This window comes from Chamaea fasciata, unplaced genomic scaffold, assembly GCF_029207755.1.
Source record: "Chamaea fasciata isolate MVZ Bird 193981 ecotype frontalis unplaced genomic scaffold, bChaFas1.0.hap1 SCAF_17, whole genome shotgun sequence".
Taxonomy (NCBI): Eukaryota; Metazoa; Chordata; class Aves; order Passeriformes; family Sylviidae; genus Chamaea; species Chamaea fasciata.
Window position 1 is genome coordinate 1,787,561 of NW_027094102.1, and position 18,384 is coordinate 1,805,944.

Sequence of the window (18,384 nt, forward strand, 5' to 3'; positions counted from 1 at the left end):
ACACCCGAGGAACACCCCGCTGACCCGACAGCCGCGGGCAGCCCAGCGGCAGGAGCGCACCCGCCCGTCCAGCGGGATCATCGGTGCAGTTAAATCCCATTTTTCCCCCGGAGCCGCCCTGTCTCGGGTGGAAGGCGCGGAGGGCGCTGCCGGCCCGGCCCCGGCTGCCCGCAGCGCCCTCCCTTGGGAAGCGCATCCTGCGGGCGCGGGGGCATCCCGCCTGGGGAGGGGGTGTGGGGGGTGATCCCGCCTGGGGAGGGGGTGTGGGGGGTGATCCCGCCTGGGGAGGGGGTGTGGGGGGTGATCCCGCCTGGGGAGGGGGTGTGGGGGGTCGTCCCGCATATGGAGGGGATACGGGGGATGTCCCCGCGTGGGGAGAGGTGTGAGGAGGGGGTGTCCCCGCATGGGGAGGGGTGTGATGGAGGAGTGTCCCCACGTGGGGAGGGGTGTGATGAGGGGGTGTCCCCGCGTGGGGAGGGGTGTGATGAGGGGGTGTCCCCGCGTGGGGAGCGGTGTCCCCTCGTGGGGAGCGGTGTGCAGAGGGGGTGTCCCCGCGTGGGGAGCGGTGTCCCCGCGGGGCCCGGCGTGCCGGCGGTGGCGGCGGCGGCGGGCGCGGTGCCGGCGCCCTGTCTCTTTAATGAACGGCTCTGCCGCCCGGCTGCGCGGAGTAAATTTCCTCCTGTCATCGGGTCGCGGAGGAGGAGTTTGTTAATGTTCAGTTTGCTCGGTGGATCGATGTTCGCTGGCATCGCCTCGCCCTGCCTGTTGTGTGCGTGTGCGCGCGTGTGTGTGCGGTGCGCGCGTGTGTGTGTGTGTGTGAGCGCGTGTGCGCGCGTGTGCCCGCGCTCGGGGGGGGGGGGGGGGGGGACGACGCGTGTGCGCGCGTGTGAGCGCGGATCCCACATTTCCTCCCATCCCGAGCCTCCCTGTCCGCTCCCACATCACTCACTGCCTGGCATCTGACAGCACGGAACCTGCGGCGCTCCGCGCACACACACACGCACGCACACACACACACACACACCGCGCACACCCGGGCACCGCTCCGCCATACGGCTCTGCCAGGAGGAGGAGGAGGAGGAGGACAGGACAGGGAAGGGAGGAAGCAGCCAGCCCCACAGTCTCTCCAGAGCTGCCTTTTTAATATATACAGATCTATTTTGTTATTTATTTATTACCGTTCTCTGGCACTGTGGGCGCCTTTCATTTGCTCCTGAGCTTTGGATGTTTGAATCAAAGCAAAGCAAGTGTTGCAACAGTTAAAAAAAAAAAAAAAAAGCCAACCAAAAAAAAAAAAAAAAAAAAAAAAAAAAGAAAAGAGGAGAGAGAGAGCGAGAGAAAGAAACCTAGATCTCTAAAATAAAATAAAAACCAAACAGGTTCCTATCAGTGAAGTGGAAAGGAGGGGGGCAGGGGAGGCTTGAGGGGGGTGCTGGGGAAGCAGCTGAGAGGCAGAGGAACACGGCTCAGGAGCGTCTCAGGGCTCTCGGATCTGGGGACAGAAGTGAGATTGGAGAAAGTAGAGCGATGCCAAGGAGGAAACAGCAAGCACCCAAACGGGCTGCAGGTAAGGAGAAGCCATCCACTTACACAGCCTCTGTCTCTCCGCTCCTTCCACTCCTACCCCCCATCTTTATTATTATTATTTAGGGTCACCCTTGCTTTTCCGGGCTGGATCTTTATTTATTTATCCCCCCTCCCCCTCCCTTTCCCTCCGTGAGCCTGTGGAGCCGGTTTCGTTCCTTATTGCCAAGATTTTGCTGAGGCACGGGCTGTCCCCTCGCCCTCCGCCGCTGCCCCCGGCTCGCCGCCGCCGCTCCCGCTGCCGCTGCCCTGCCCAAACTTTTCCCCCCAACTTTCTTCCCTCGGCGCCCCTTCTCCCCCTGCCCCTTCCCCTGCCCGAACCGAAAGCGGTCAGGCTTCCCTTTGATTCTCGCTTTAGGATGGATTTATTATTATTGTTATTATTATTTTTTTCCCCCCCTTTCTGGTTTTCCCCCCTCCCGGTGGCTTTCGCTTTGGATCCGTGCGTTTCGCGAACTGGGTCGGGGTGTTTAATCTTTTATTTCGCCGTATTTCTGGTGCCAGTTCTGGCCGGGTGTGTGTGTGTGTGTATGTGAGCGCTGTGTGTGCCTGAAATAGTACAGGGACTCTCTCTGCTGATGAACCCGGTGGGGAAGTTCAGCCTTTGATCATCAGTGGTGAAAATTGCAACAGGAAATAAAATGAAACATTCTGACTGTTAGAAGACAATCCACATTTTCAAATCAAATCCTTCTTTTGTTTCGTAGCCGAGTTTATGTATTTGCACATGCCAAGTGGTTTTGCAATTTATTATTTTATTTTTTTTTTAACAGAAGAAAATAGTTTGCAACTTTGGAAGTGTTTTGTTTGTCGTTGTAAGGGTGTTCTTTTTCTTTTGGGGGCCAAGAAAAAGAAACAGACGAGTGGGTCTGTATAGTAAATCTTTTCAAAGAGTTTCCTTTCAGGCTCCTTAATTGCTTTTTATTTTTTTTTTTTAATAGTGTGGTGGGGTTTTGTTTCTGGGAAGCGCAATATGGAAGTTCATTTTTCTTCTGCCAGACCCACCCACTGAAAAATCAGCTTTCCAGTTGATTGCCAGCTTTGATTTGACATTTGATTGATCACCTGTCATCTTGCTGCCTTTGATCTATTCATTCTTGATATATATCAATAAATCACTCACCATGGTAACCCAAGTGCCAATGACGTAAGGCTTGCCCTCTAGATTCTCTTAGCCAGACATGCACAATTATTATCTTGTTTGGCTTTTAATGTAGGCGGGTTTTTTCCCCCCTTCTTTTTTCCCTTTGTGTCCTTCCTCGGGTTAGTCCTTTAAAGAAAACTCATATTTGATGTCTTTACCTTGAAATTTTCCCCCTCGCCCTCGCGAACACCTCCTGGGTGTAGCAAATGTGGGACAAAATGCCTGGGCAAGTTTAGTGGCACACTCGAATAAACTTTGCGAAGTCGTGCTTGGGATCCACGCGGGGGGAAATGTCACCCCGGAGAAACTGGGACACGCAGAACTTTGATCAACTCCCAGCTCTGGCTGCGTTTCTTTGGGTGCAGGACAATGGGCTGCAGGCAGGAGCATTTGGGACGTGCCCAGGGAATGCACCTCTGCAGGTTGGGATTCCTGGCAGGCAAAGATCCTAAAATTTACGGTTGTCGCCATAAATACCAGCTCTGCTAGAAATACTCATATTTATATAAATATCTACATATGTATTCGGGAGAGCTCTGCCATCAGAGTCGCTGTTATTATTTCCTTCACCAAGAGGTTTGATCTGAATAAGGCATTGCCGTTTTCAACTTGCAGGGTAAACAAATAGCTGTTTTTTCCTGGATGCTGATCGGCACGGTGACAGTGCTAGAACTGCTCCTTTTTTTCTCTCTGTCAGGAATGTGAGGCTTCATTTTATTTGGGTTTCAAAGTAGAATTTTCCCTTGGAATGTGTGTAGTATCTTATCGTGGCAGGGGCACGGTGTTCTTTTTTAGAAACATAGGATACAGTAAGTAAAATTTCTGCGAGCAAAGCCCGTGCTGTTGTTTCCTGGGGTTTCCCTGCTGAGATACAGTAAGAGATGTTTTTATCCAGCATTTTTAAGATCCTAATGACAAGGGAAGAACTCGTATGACCACAATTAGATCTCTCCTTTCTCGTTCTCATTATAAAATGTGCGTTGCTCTTCAGTGGTGCATTTCTTTGATTAGATTCCTCCTCAGATCAATGTTGTTTCAGGTGAGCAAAACCCTGCAAATGCAGTCCAGTTTCAACCAGCAGAACTATTTGAAGTAGGTTTATACATTTGCAATAGTTCTCCTGCTTTGAAGTTGTATTTGTGTGTTTGTGGGGGGTAGGGGGGAGTTTCAAAGAGCAGACGTGCCTGTTGTGTATAGTTCTTAAAACTGACTTTCATTTTCAGGGATAATACTGAGGTTCTGTTTTGTATGGTAAAAAATACCTCCAAGTGACAGGAGACAGGCTGTGCCATAAGAAATTAATCTCTCATCAAGGCTGATAGCAAAGCTCCTTAGTCCTTTTATTTAAAGGAGTTAATACATTATATATTACTTAATTTTCACTTTTATTTATTTTTAGTTGTACAAGTTCAAAGGTATCAGTTGCACTGCATTTTGTCTTGATGGCAGCAGAGATATTGAAGAGAAGTTTGCAACTTTTAGTTTCTTCAGATAGTTCACCTCCAAGGGAAGAAAAATGATAAGCCTTATGATTCTGGACATGCCTGCTTTTGTCATTGCTTAAAATTAAATACTATGCACAACTGTAAATAATTACTGCCATGCACTGACTTTGAAAGCAGGTTTCGAGTTTGATTAATGAATAATGTAAAGGTTAGAGAGAACCAGCGAGTGAATCAGAAGTGAAGTCCTGCTGTTAGATGAAAATCTATCTAGAGAAATATACACGGCAATTTTGTCCTTTTCTATTATTAATTTTAAGCCTTGTATTCCTAAGAAATATATTCCAGGCCATTGTAATGAAACAAGGGAGAGTAATTGGATAAATGGGGCACTATTTATGTGTGATGATGGGGATCTCTGCTCTCCGATTACACTTTTAGAGCCACTTTATTTCACATCAACACCGAAAATGATGTCAAACGCATTTTGATCTCTGCAGGGCCGAACCTTTTCTGAATCATCCTTGCTTTTCGAGAGCGTCGTTTCCAAGTCGATAGTTCTTGAGGCAGGGAGTTGCAGCTCTTTTCCATCAGTGCTTTAGGACGGGACCTGCTCTTGCAGTAAACAGCCCGTTCGTGCTGGGGCTTTCACCCAAAAGCATCACAAAGGGCTTGACAAACGGGGCCTGATCCTTCTCCCGCTCAGGTGCGAATCAAACATCCCTGGAAACCAAACAAACGCTTCCCTGGAAGCGTCACTGAGCCCTGTGAGCAAGAGGAGGCTCAGGCCCACAGAGTCCTTCATCCCTCAGCAGAAGGCAGCCACGTCTGGGGCAAAAGTCTCCCCACGATTCCATAACAAATGGTAATACATTAACAGGAGGGTGGAAAAAGGGTGGGAGCGAAGCAGAATTGCTATTCAGATTTTATTCCTAGGGGTATGAAATAGCTTTCAAACACAATTTCACTGGATTAAACTCTCCTTTCCCCTGCAGCTTGTTTAAATGTGCATATTTTATTTTGTGATCATGCATTGGTAGTTTGCTTTTTTTAAAGCCTGCAAAGAGGGATCTGGACTTAACGCCCTTTGCAGGTGAAATTTCATGTTTCTTCTTTTCTTTCTCTCTCAGCCCCAACAGACTAGCTAAGAACCAAAGCTGGGGAGAAGTACAGCAGGAGCAGGTCTCAGGCACATTTATTCTGTTTACTGGAGCTGTAGAATAACACAGGTTTGTTTTTGGAAGAGTCCTCGTAGAGCAGCGAGCAGAAGATGGTGAGCAGGGAGTTCTTTAAAGCTGCAGCCTGCACCTTAGCAGGAGAGGTTATTTAAACCAGAATCTCATATTTAGAAAGTGAAATTCTGCTTGTGCAGAGAGCAGAGCAAAAGACCAGCAAGGCTTGCTCTGTGTATTTCTGTGGCGAAAGGCAGCGAGATATCTCTATAAATGTAACCAGGAGCACTGGGGCTGTTCCAGGATTATTTGTATCCTTTACAACAGGGGCAATGGCAGCAGATTCCAGGGAAGCAGCGCTGAATGAAACTGTAGAAATGGCAGCACTGTTTTATTTCAACATCCTCCAGAAAAGCAACTGCACATCAAAACCACCTAAACAGTTCATGCCTCAGAACCCTTCGCTTACAGTGCACATCACGATGCTGACAGATGACAAAAAAGCCAAGGTGTTCACAAACAAGAGGAGCCTTTAAATCCCGGGTAATTAAATATATTCCAAAATAGGTACTTTTGCAACTAAAGAGGCACCAAAATTAGTCGCCATCTGCGTTAAATTCTGCAGTCGGCTCCTAAGCCCAAGGCTGCTCGGGAATTTTATTTTCCCGTGTCAGAACTCAGGCCTGAACGGGACAGTTTGAAACCACGTTCATTTTAGTGCCTGTTTCCCCATTTCAGTTTTCCCCTCATTGATCCAAGCCCAGGACATCCCCACTGTCTGAAGAGCGGGGGCGCACCCGGAGTTCAGCCCCTGTGCCTGGGAAACAAAAGGCATTTCCATCAGCAAATGACACAATTTTGCAGCACTTCTGAAAGCATGTCCCTCGTCAGAAATTCTAGTGCATGAACGCTCTCCCTCTTCCGTGCTCTCTGAGAAGCCCATTTTTCTCCAAACCGGCAGCATTTTGGGAATTTCCTCCCGGCAGCTTTCTCCTCCTGATTTTTGCTCTCATTATCAGCACCCACCTCAAGGAGCTGTTTCCCCTAGCAGAGGTCCCTGGAGTCCCTCGGTAGCACGGGGCCAGGGTGAGCTTTTCTGCCGTCATTTCCCTTCCCATCCCGATGAGGACATCACTCCCAGAGAGCAACTCCAGACTCGGCGGAGAAGGAAAAAAAAAAAAAAAAAAAAAAAAAAAAAAAAAGCTGTCAGTTGCTGTGGCTGCAATTCCCAACTTAGCAGCAGCAGAGGGAATGGAACTGTACTCTATCAATTACAGTTGGAACCAGAGGCTAAACACTTATTGTGTTAAGCTATTGTGCAGATCTTAAGAGCTCAAATGTAAAAAAAAATATCATGTCAGCTGGTGGAGGGGAGAATAAGGCCTGGTTCTTCCACGGGATGACCTATTGTTAGCAAAGGCAAAGTAAAATTATTCATATTCTTTTCAATGCCTCTCGGGTTGAGATGTGTTTAAGGCCACATTCTGCCTTCAAAAGGGGGGATCCTACAGACTTTGCTGCTAGAATAAGCCTTTGTTTTTTCCCTCTTCTCTGCAAAATGAAAATATCTGTGAAGTCTTACCTCCAAAGCGTGCTCACGCAAGCAGAGAGACATTTTCATTTGTCTCCCAATCTGATACAGGAGCCAAGTGGAACCACATTACACTCCGAGCTGAAATCTTCCATTTCATTCATGCAAGAGCAGGGGTTTTTCATTACCTGTTTAATTACAGTCATTTACATGAGAGTGGGCCCAGTTCAGCAGCTCTTACTCAGCACTTTGCTCCAGTGGGTGATTGGCCTGTGGAAGGACTGCCTGTCTGTGGGAGACTGAGCTGTTCAGCTACAAAATTCAATATATTATGTTCCCGGAGAAGCATTCTGCCTCTGAAGAGGGACCAGATTCTTCCATTAAGCTCGAAATCCAGGGACAGTTCTGCTTGGAACTTCTGTTCCTGACGCTTGCAAGCTATTCTTTCCTGAAGGCTGCATGACTGCGATATTCTGCTTGCTCGGCCAACTTCCCTCCCCAGTCACGTTCCCATGCTCTGTGTTAATTGCTGAGCACTGGTTCTGGGTTCCAGGAGACGAGATGGGCTTTCAATAAAACCTTTTTTAAGGCACGGTGTTCATGTTGTGCGCAGGGGCGGCAGCTCTCGAGAAAAATGCCTGAAAATGGGGTTGCAAATCCAAAGCCTGAAAGTTCCATGTGCTTTTAGGGGCTAAAAGCAGTTATTCCTCATTAAGGTGGCTTCTCACTTGTGGCTGTTGGCACAGAGTAATTTTTACCGCGTTATAATCACGGCTTCTGCAACTCAGGAGTGCCTTGACAGCAAACCGTGTATTTTTTAAGGTTTCAAGGAGAAAAGCATCACAGAAGCACAGTGTTTCCCATTAGATTTACACATCCCTCTTTAACTGTTGCTGGCTTTTCATCCATTACCTTGTGAGCTTTCTCAGGCAAAAAAAAAAAAAAAATAAAGAAGTGGAAAAACTGGTCTTCTGATCTAAGTGTTGCATTAAGTGTTTCATTTAGAAAAATGAAGAGAATCTTTGTTTCCGTAAAAGAAATGTTTTCCCCCATTTGCCCTGGGAAAAAGAAAGGCACAATAGCTTCAAAATGACAGGATCTGATTGTGAAAAATACAGAGCTCCTAACGTGCAGTGCCTGATGGTCCCAAGTATTGGTAAAATTCCTCAGTTAAACAGAACAAACAGTCCTAAACGTCTGAGGAATGGATCCTTTTCAGGCATGCACACATCCATACCTGCTAGGAGGGGAGAAAAGTGCCTGTCTGGGAGAGGGATGCACCTGGAGAGCTTGGACGTTCAGAGCAGTCTTTGATTGCTGCACCAAGCTTTGCCCAAATGTTAGAACCCTGCTGTTAGCCGTGGTGTCCCCTGAAAGTCCTTTGTCAGGGTTTATTTTCTTTAAACCTCCAGCTCCCGGAGTCTGATGATGATTATGCAAGTGTCCAATATGCATTTTAAAAGGAAATTTATTTCAGACTGCTTGCTGTGGAGAGGAACTTGAAAACAAGCAGGCTGGAAGTTCTTATGCAGAGGAAAAATGCCTTGATTCTCAAAGTGACTGTTTTTAACTTCCCATCATCTTCAGCCAGCCTCATGATTTTTTGAGGTTGTGCTCCGTGCTTTTTGTATAAACAAGGTTGGCAGTGTTGCTTTTTGCCTGATTCTGGTGATGAACTGGTGTGTGCGTGTGTGTCTGGGTGTGTAATTACAGACGTACACACACACATAATATCAGTAAACAAAATGCTGAGCATAATGATGGAGTGGAGCTGTGTGAATTGGAGCTCCGGCTTTGTATTGCCATAAACAAAGCAGTTCTGAGAGCCCAGACCATCGGTTCTTGAGGAGTGACTTTCAACTGAAGTTTCCTGGAGATTGTTTTTAGTGGCAATTAAATCTAGAAAGTTAATAGGCAGTAACTGCTCTTTATAGGATAAATACTACGAGGAATGCACAGCCTACCTTTTTCCCAGATATAATCAGGCTGAACTTTATTGAAAAAAAAAAATTTACAACCAGCAACATTAATGCTGTATTTTTATTGTATTAATGCAAATGAGATGCTGACTTCGTTCTTTCATCTCCATGGCTTGTATCTATTAGAGCTGTATCTTATTCCTTTCTGTGTCTTTTCTCCCTGTGTTCTGTAAACTGCTTTCCTCTAATGATACTGAGGCTCATTAAAGTTACTCCCAATGCTAAAGAGACTCTGGGAAACATCCTGAGCTCCGGATGGCTGTGGAAAAGCACGACTCCCGAGTATATGGGGAAAACTAATCCGGATCCAGCCTTGCATTCCCATTTCGGGAAACCTTTAAAACTGGTGGGTGAAACAGGAAGAAAAAGCCAACAGGAAGGACTGTGTGCTGCAAAGAACAGGTCATTTTTAACTCACAGCCCTACCTGACAGAGATAAAAAAACAATAAAGTTTTAAGGAGCTCGCTGGCTCTTCCTGCATCTCTCTCCAAAGACTCATTTAATTGAAAAGCCTGTTGTGCTTGTTTTTATGCATGTAAAACAGAAAAGGGGCAATTTTGCACAGGGCCTAATATTCCAGCACAATATAATTGGAACTCTTCCTGCCTGCTTTTTAAGTCTCTCTGTTCATATAAAATTAAGACCCACTTATCTTAAATTGTAGTAAATCTCATTCAATATTGCTTTCATAACTTAAAAAAGGCTGTTACATATTCCCAAAGCAACTTCGCTGAAGTGATATTGGGTCTGTTTATGTGGAATCGGCGCAGAATTTCTATTGAAAAAAGGTGCAGCTTACAGTTCGTGTTTTTAATGAAAATAATTAAATTCTCTGGAATACCTTGATAGCTCAGATTTCTTTTTTTCCCCCTAGTGAAACTCTGCTTAGAGGAGATCGAAATGAAAATCTGCACATTGGCGCAGTTTGGCGTGTGCAGACAACCACCTCCTTTCTATCACTTGCCCTGCGCTTGGACAGAAGTCATTTCTATTTTTCACAGGAAGATTTTTTTTTTTTTTTAAACTGGGAACTTTCCACATATAAATAATTTTCTGTGCGAATTGCAGGGCGAATCACCGGCGCGATTTATAAGGTCTGCAATTTTCTTTGTACATATAGGAAGAACTCGTTTGCTTCCCGCAGGGTAAGTGGGCTTCACAGGAAAGCGCTGGCTCTTTTATGATTTCATGTTTTGTATCGAAGGAACAGAACCTTGTGCCAGCTGCTGTGTTGGTCTCCCAAAATTATTTTCTTATGTGTTTTTCAGCCGTGTCGTAGCACACATAAGCACGGCACAAGTAGCAGTAAATTAGCACGTGAAAGGAGAAGGAAGCTAAGTAGATGTATTGATCATCTGTAGCGTTAAATGCTAAAAAAATTAAAAGCTTTCCAGTGCTTTTGATCAGCTGCGTGGATCCTGCTGGCATTCGTGTCCTTTGTTAGGCAGTGGAGCAATATTTCTTCACTCTTAGCACCTTTCTGCAGTGGATTTCTTGCTGATACTCCTCAGAATAACCCCAGTGATGTGGAATATTCCCTGGCGAATTGAATCCAGGAGGTTTTCCCTGATTTGCTCAAGGTCAAACAGCGTTTGCTCCCAATTCCCTGCTCGCGGTACTAGATCACTTTTCTATCGTCAGAGCATTTCCAGGAGGGAAATGTGGGCTGGAAGCTCAAGGCATCCCCTGGCCTGTGCTGGGGGAGAAGAGGGAACAGCCCAGCTGGGACCCTGGGGAAGGTGGAAATGCAGTTTCATCCCTCCCTTGCAATTCCCTGTGGTGGTGGAAGAGGCACTTTGCTCGTGGCCAGGAGCTCCCAAAAGTGGGAGGTCTCACGGTTTGAGAAAGCAGAGCTCTGTTAATTCTAACAAGCCAAAGGAGCTTGACTAGGCAAGAGTTTTAGACAGAATAATCAAGTTTTTTACCTTCCAGTTTTTGGTCAGTGCTAAGTTTCAGGACCAGAGAATTTGGTTCCTGTTACTTTTCTGCCCATAAACTGTTCTGCATTTCTTTGGCGGAGCTGGATGTGACTGCTTATAAAGCATTGCCCTGAGAAATACGTAAAACCTGGTGTGATTGCAGCTGAACAGGCCGTGCACATTTTCCTCCACCCCAGACTGCCAGAGGTGGTTGGAATTTTCTGGTGATAGAGCTTGAGGCTCAGCTTCCAGTCCTGGGGGCCTAAATCCTTACATGGGCAGCTAAAGAGAGACCTGAATTTTCAAAAGCTTTTAGCACCAGGTTCCCATGGACCTCCCTCAGCTCCCTCTCCTGTGTAAACTGGAATTGGGCCTCTATCAAGGGCGCTTTTATGTTGTTTCCCTAGACTGGAGATGTATGTATTGCCTATAGGAGAAATATGGTGCAGGTAATAGCCTCTGGATTCATTAAGGATTGTTTATGTTTATTTTCACACCGTATTACCTTTCAGCAACGGTCGTTTCGGCCATTATATTGACAGGAACTCCGAATAAATCTTGGGTAATACAGGGCTGATCTGCCTTACCTGGGAGACCACCTGCTACCCTCTCGAGCAGAGGTGCTGAATCACCAGGTGGGGCTTTCTTCTCCAGAGCTGGGGGCTTGGGAAGCTCTCCCATGGCTCTTTTCCATGTGGAAATTAATGCTTGCCTCTGTTTCTGAATAGTAGGTTATTAGAGTTGGTATGCAAATTCCCAGGATGGGAATTTATCTCTCGTTGATAATTGATAAAATAATATATATTTTTAGTGGTCCAAAGTCCTTGAGCTCGAGCCTTGTGTACATAATTTATGTTTATTTCTTACTGTTATTAACTGTAATTTAGTTGTTGGCGCCTTTCATTGCCTTAGATTGAAGGGAGTGTCTTTCCCCATTGCCCCTCCATAAACAATGCCCTCTCAGGGTTCCTTCTCCTGTATCCCTGCCCAGACATTTCCTAGCCTGTCAAATACTGTCATTTTATTCCTTACAGATCATTCCCAGTACGTCTCCTGTTGCACACACAAATAAGGAACAAATGCAATCAGGATGCATCATCGTTTAGCATAACAAATAAAAGCCGATCTGTGCAGATTTGCCTTAAAGTGTCTCTTAATATGTATTGTCAAAATGTCTGAAGATGTCTCTTACTCATAAGCGTTTAATTATTTGTGACAATTAAACTAATATTCAGAGCAGGGGAAAAAAAAAATTAGGGGATTAAATATTTTCTCTTGTCAAAAGCTAACAAAACGTCACCTGGCAGAGCAAACTCTTTTAAATTTTGTGTTTCAGGCAGGCCTTAGGAAGGAAAAAGCACCCGAACAAAATTACGGGGCCTGGGTTTGGTGTGGAATTTGAGGAAACTGCATTTTTAAAACCAGACCAAAATTTAAGGGCCCATCATTAAAGCATATATCAGTAATGAGCAGCTGAATACTTGATGATTAAAAAAGAGTTTCTATCAATTTTTAAGTCAGTGCTGAAATTTATGGCCAAGGGCTGCTCTGACTGAATCAGGGACTCAGGCCTGGGATTTTCGGCCTCGCCTGGTTATTGTTTCACTCGTGCATGAGAAAAAACAGCTCAAATATGACAGCACAAGTCATCAGCCTTTCCTGTGGTTGGGATTATAGATGTGGTTTTTTGTTTTGTTTTTTTGGCTGATGAGCTCCTTCTCCATCTGGGTTGTTCAGACTGGAAAGGCAAAGGTGCCATGGATGGGGCAAGACAAGTAGCCAAGGCTGGTGCCCAAGGCTCAGCATCTTCACCTGCCTGGCAGGCCTTGAATGTGGTAAGAGTTCAGATGTGTGATAATAAAAAGGGGAAAAAAATAGGGAAAATCTTGAAAAGAACAGAAAACAGCATGGTCCCTGAGAGCAGTGTTGTGTGGATGCGGGAGCACTGGAGAACCCAGGGCCTGGCTGCAATAACTTCTGTATTATGGGCTCAACAGTTCTCATAGTCCGGATTGTTTGGGGTTTCCTGCTGAGAAGTTTTGATTTCTACTGGTTCTAATGTTTCCAGTTCTGAGCTGCTCAAAGCAACCATTTCCATTATTAAAATCTGTGTTTTCTTTCTTAAAACGTTCTTCCTGTAATTTAGGGTAGGATGTTATTTGGCAAAAAATTAGAAGACGTTCATCAGGGTTTATTTCAAAGCTGTGGGACCACTGAGCTTTCTGGCAGTGACGTGAACGTTTTTCAGAGTTATCTTCTGCTTTCCCTGAGAAAATCCACCCAAATTTGTCTGACTTATAAAGCCTAAAAGTTGCTGTTGCCAAAGAATTTTTAGAAGGTGACACAGCATTCTCCAACGTGCCATCCCCACCACACATGCTCTGTTCTTGGTTTCTCTTTTTCAATGGCATTCCCTTAAAAGATGTTTGAGCTGGGGATAAGTAGGACAATGGCTGCAGGGGCAGCAATGGGTCCGAGCAGCCGAAGGAGGATGAAGAAAAGGTTTTGTTTGTGTTCAGCTGGAGTCCAGGCCTCGAGGGAGGAAGCTGAGAAATTTAGGGAGCAGAACGTGGACAAGCAAGGGCATCTCAGATTTGGTCTCCTCACCCGAGATTAAAGGGGTAAAAAGTTTTTTCTGCCTCTGAAAGTCCCCAAGCCAGGTCGCAAGAAAGAAGTGGAGTCTTCAAGGTTTGGTTTTCTTGATTTCTCATGTTTATTATTTCATATTTTAAAATGTTCTCCGTGCCCAGCCGAGATCTGAACAGCAGCTGGGACACGAGGTGACTCCCCCCACAGTGGGACGTCGCAGTCCCTTTATACAGAAAGCTACATATCACCTGTTTACACTCAATTTCCAATACCTATCACCTATACTAAAAGGGCCAACTCTAGTCTAACCCACTCTTCTTAAACTATTTTGTGTCACCGTCACCAAAAGATGGAGGCCAGGGGAGAAGAAGGAAGAACTAAGGGCAACACCCTAAATCCTCTGTCTTGTCCCCCATGTACCTATATTCTAAAAACTCAAAACTACATCATTTCTCATCCTATACTGAACTAAACTACCGTTTTCACACCTTTGTGGTTTGTAATTCTTCTCTCAGTGTTGGAAGCCGTTCCCCTGGACTGCAGTCAAAGGCAGTGTCCTCCTGGACTCTGTGCCAGGGTCTGCAACCCCCCTGTACAGCACCCAGAGGAATGCCCTGGACTCTGACAAGGGCAGAGAGCATAAAATGATCAGATTTCCACAGAAAACAGGGGTAAACTCGTGTGCAGGACTTTATTCCCTGGTCAGTGTAGAGCACCAGAGTGACCATGAGCTTGTGCCGGGCAGCTCTGGCCCCGATCTGTCCTGGTTGAGAACCAGGGTGGCTCCACACCTGTGGCTCCCAGTTGGCTTTCTCAAAGCCTGAACTCATCCACAGCTCACAGAGAGAAGGGATGTGTGTGAGAAATCCATCCAGTCCAGCTGGGGAACAAATCCTGCCGGGCCGTGCTGGGCTCATGCGCGTGAGGCTGGACTTTCTTCTGTGGGGAAAAAAATCAAAAAGTCCCCTTAAAAGTGGCCAGAGCTGTGCCCCCCATGTCAGTTGGATGGCAGAGATGAGAACCCATCCACAGGCACGGTGCAGGCAGCTCAGGAAAGGCGCAAAACCCAGCGGAAAGGAGGAAAATTCCGATTCCTGGTGCGGGAGCCAGGAGAAGATGATGCCAGGCAGGCACGGGGCTGCCCTTGGATAGCAGAGCCAGCAGGAGAGTGGAAGAGCTCAGGCAGCACATGGAGAGGTCGGTGACCCCATGCAGACAATGGTCAGTTTGGTGTGTTGGATGTGTTTGGTGTACTGGGGAGGTGTCGGGGTGTGGGGAAGGAGGTCGGTCAATGGCGGCGCCAAGCCTGGCATGGCCGGGGTGGGTCAGGCTGAGCGGGGCGTGGGCACCCCGGGCACTGAGGGAGCTGTGGTACTAAAGCACCTCGGAGACAACACAGAGAATCCTGCCAGGAGTTTCAACCACAGATATCTGCTCAGATAAAAGGCTTGTTAGTCTGAGAGCTCCTCTCTTGCCTCAACATGCCCGTGGTGGAGGGTTGATCCCTGGTCGCTGTGTGGGTATCTGCCCTGGGCCCCTGGGGCTCTCACCTCGGTTTTACTCAGAGCCAGGGGTTTGTTTTATTTTATTTCATTTCTTTTGTTGTCCTGTGGGAGTTTTTTCCTATAAATCTGATCTTTCTATCTGAAAGTCAGCTACAAAACTCGAATCAGGCTCAGCAGAGCAGGTTGCCTTCAGGTTATAGCACTGGTTTGTGTCACCTCCAGCATTCATGTAATAAATAACTAAAATCTTGAGAATGTTAATCTAGAAAACAGTCATCCCTGCATTACTCTTTTGCTGTTTCAGTGAACTTATTAAAGACTTTACAAACTTGTGATTTGGGTTAAACAAATGTAAATCATGTGGAGAAAGAGTTGCGAGGAGGCAGAGGAATGTTATGATGCCATCAACATCTGGGTTTCCATTTGCTTGGATTAGGGACATTTTACCTTAATCATTCCCAAACATGTCTGCTAAAATCCCTTCTTTCATTTTTTATCACCTATGAGGCACAGCCAGGCAGAGTTTCAATTTGTGTGTGTGTGTGTTAGGGTAAAAGTGCTGAAATTTGTTGTTGCAGTGAGTATACGAACAGTCCCATTTTGCTATTAGTCCTCCCTCTTTATAATTGTGTGGAAACATTTTGATTCAGTTAAAATGCACTATTTCCAACAAAGTATGAGCAGGGGAACGAGGGAGTGATTACGAGTTTCTCCAAGGAAATAAGCATCTCTTAGCCATCATCCTGCAACTGGGAAAGTTCTAATACATGACATCTCTGTAATGTAACCTAATAATACTTTTTTTTTAACAGTGATGTAATGGGGAGAGTGACCTGGACTTTGTAAAAGTTCCCCTACTTACTTCAGATTCCCAAGGGCAATGTAACATTCTAGACAGTGTTTTATATGCCCTGATTAAAATGTAGCATATTTTTGCATTTCCTGTGCAGTGACCTGTTAGTGCTCATAGACAGAACACTTAAAGAACAGTTACAAGGAGACATTTCCAAATGTGCCTAATATGGGCGAGTTTTTATAACATTCTTATTTCATTTGAAATTGCAGCTACAGCAGGAACCATTCAGACAGTGCATTGATTTAACTTTTTAATCCACTGTTTTGCTACGTCAAGTAAAATAAATGTTTGTTTTTAGCTCCCCTTTTTTTTTTTTGCATTGCTAAAACTCCTAACTACTTGCTTTAAGCTCGGGATTCTAAAGGGAGCTACATTATCTGAGATTTAAAGCTTGCTTTTTGTAGCTGCTTTCTCACAACTCCCCCAAGAAAAAAAAAAATACAAAAGTACAACTTTAGCAAAAAGGGCTTTTATATCTCTATCAATTATAGAAACACCAGCTGCAGTAGATTACAAATGTGTTTGGCTGATTGTGATGTTGTGTGGGGAAAACTGTCACAAGGAGCTGGATGCTGTTTCTCCCCGGCAGCTCCGGGATGTCGCTCATCTCCCTGGGCCCAGCTCCCCAGGCTCAGCTCCCTGGCTTCATCATCTGCCCAGGTTCATCATCTCCCCAGGCTCATCTCCCTGGCTTCATCATCTGCCCAGGTTCATCATCTCCCCGGGCTCATGGTGCTGCTGTCAGAGCTGGGGTGGGCAGGAGCAGGAGCCAGCTCTGGATGGAGCGCACGTCCTGGCACCGGGAGAAAGGAATGTGGGCACGAGTGTGAACCGTGTGTCACTCTGTGCATGTGCTGCTCTGAGAGCTGGGGCAAAACCACACAGGCGCAGACCTGGGCCAGCACAGTCACTCCACTCAGTGTTCTTCTTTATTTTTTTACATCCAAGATATTTACTTTTGCTTTCTTGAAGAAGAAAGTGGGGGGGAAAGCACCACAGAACAAAATTTAAAAATAGTAAAATAGTTGGAAGTCATGGTTAAAAGGATTACAATATCAAGACAGCAATGCAAGGTGGGCAGTTCAGGATATTCGGTGCTGTTGAGCTCAGGAGAAAATTAATGTCTCAACATGTGTGCAGGTGATTATCACTCCACTAAAACCTGGCTACAAGGGTAGCAGCCCGAGGGCTCTCAGTTGGTTGTGCCTTGGTTACCGTGTCATTTATCTTACTGTGCCTTGGGTCACTCTGGGAGGACGTGGTTGGGCCCTGGTTTATTTTCACAAAGAGAATCCGACACAGGAAAGTTTTGTGTATACTCTTCAGTGAAAATGCAATTTTCTATTTTCAATCCCAGGAATGTTGGCATCTTCCAGGCTGTCAAACAAATGAGTGCACTGGAGGACAGTTAGATGTGTCTGTCTAGTTCATCTATCTAATCCACCTCGTTTCTAATGTGCCCATCACCATGGTGTCTAGGCAGAAAGTATCTGCCTGGCTTTTGCTTTTTGTCTTTATTGGCTGTGGTAACCTAATTGAGCCCTAAGAGCTTTCGGACTCATCTGCAAAAATAATAACAAAAACATTATCAGAATAATGATTCATATTTGTACTCTTACTCAGAATTTCCCTTTCTCTTCTGAGTGTATTTGGTTAGTGGATTACTGTTGTTTTATCTAGAAGAGGTTATGCTTTAGAAGTGTATTAAATTGGAATTTTACTTGAGTCAGCAGTGAGTCAAAACTTCATTTGGCTACTAAAGTGAATTCACTCATCTCTGCTAACTTCCTTCTGCTTTTCTCTGCAGAAGTTGACTTCATTTACTCAGCCCCCCAGTTTAGCATCTGCATCTGTTCTCTGACCCCTTGTCATATAAACCATAGGTAAAGGTAATAAAAAGCAGCAGAAATCGTGGCTTCAAAAATGTTATCTTCCTTTGGAAGCCCTGTTTTCTGTTACATTTAACTGCTTCTCTCTGTGCCAATTAGCTAAGGAGGCATGGTAAGAGTGAAGCAGAGTGGTTTTCCAGGAGCAGAGGCCTCGCTGAGGGGAGATAAAGTGCTGCTGCAGCTTTGCTGTGTCTGTGCACGTGGGGAGAAGGTGCTGCGAGGGCCCGTGGTGCGCCAGCCCTGCAGTCACCGCGGGTCACTCACTGGTCACGCTTCCTCCAGGAATGTGGCTGCAGTGCCGTCAGCATGGCCGTGTGCCACCTTGTGCTTTTAAAAACGTGTCCCAAGGGGTGATGAGGCCACGGCAGTTCAGTCAACTGGTGTTGGAGAAGCTGGAGAACCAGCGTGGTGCCCAATGAGGGAAAGAGTTCCCTGAAAACGCTGCAGACTCTCGGCTCTAATTGAATTTGATCTCAGCTGTACAGTCACATAGAGCCCCTTTTCTACTCGTCTCCTACTTCTATGGAAAGTGTCTTTATAAAGCTGCCCCTCCAAGATAATTTCTTTGAGAGCCAGACGTTTCATACGTGACAGTGATTTCTAATCCCATCTGGACTGGCAGATCGCAGATTCCCAGCCCGTGGCCTCAGCCTGTAACACGAGTTCACACAAACACAGTAAAACCATTGCTCTGGCACTTCAGTTTGTCCTGCAGTGATTGAGTAAGAGATGGATTGCTCTTTGTAAGATTTAATTTCATCTTCCGGGTGTTT

The 18,384-nt window shown here is 45.8% G+C and overlaps 1 protein-coding gene across 2 annotated transcripts in view; it reads left to right on the forward strand.

Annotated features, from left to right (window-relative positions):
- Positions 1-870: 870 nt before the first annotated feature.
- The window catches only part of TSHZ2 (teashirt zinc finger homeobox 2), a 206,334-nt gene continuing 188,820 nt past the window's right edge, over positions 871-18,384 (forward strand). For both annotated transcript variants that reach the window (XM_066199195.1, XM_066199194.1), the window contains exon 1: positions 871-1,567. In XM_066199195.1, the coding sequence (XP_066055292.1) occupies positions 1,528-1,567 (40 nt within the window). In that variant the 5' untranslated portion in view covers positions 871-1,527. The remainder of the gene's footprint in view (positions 1,568-18,384) is intronic.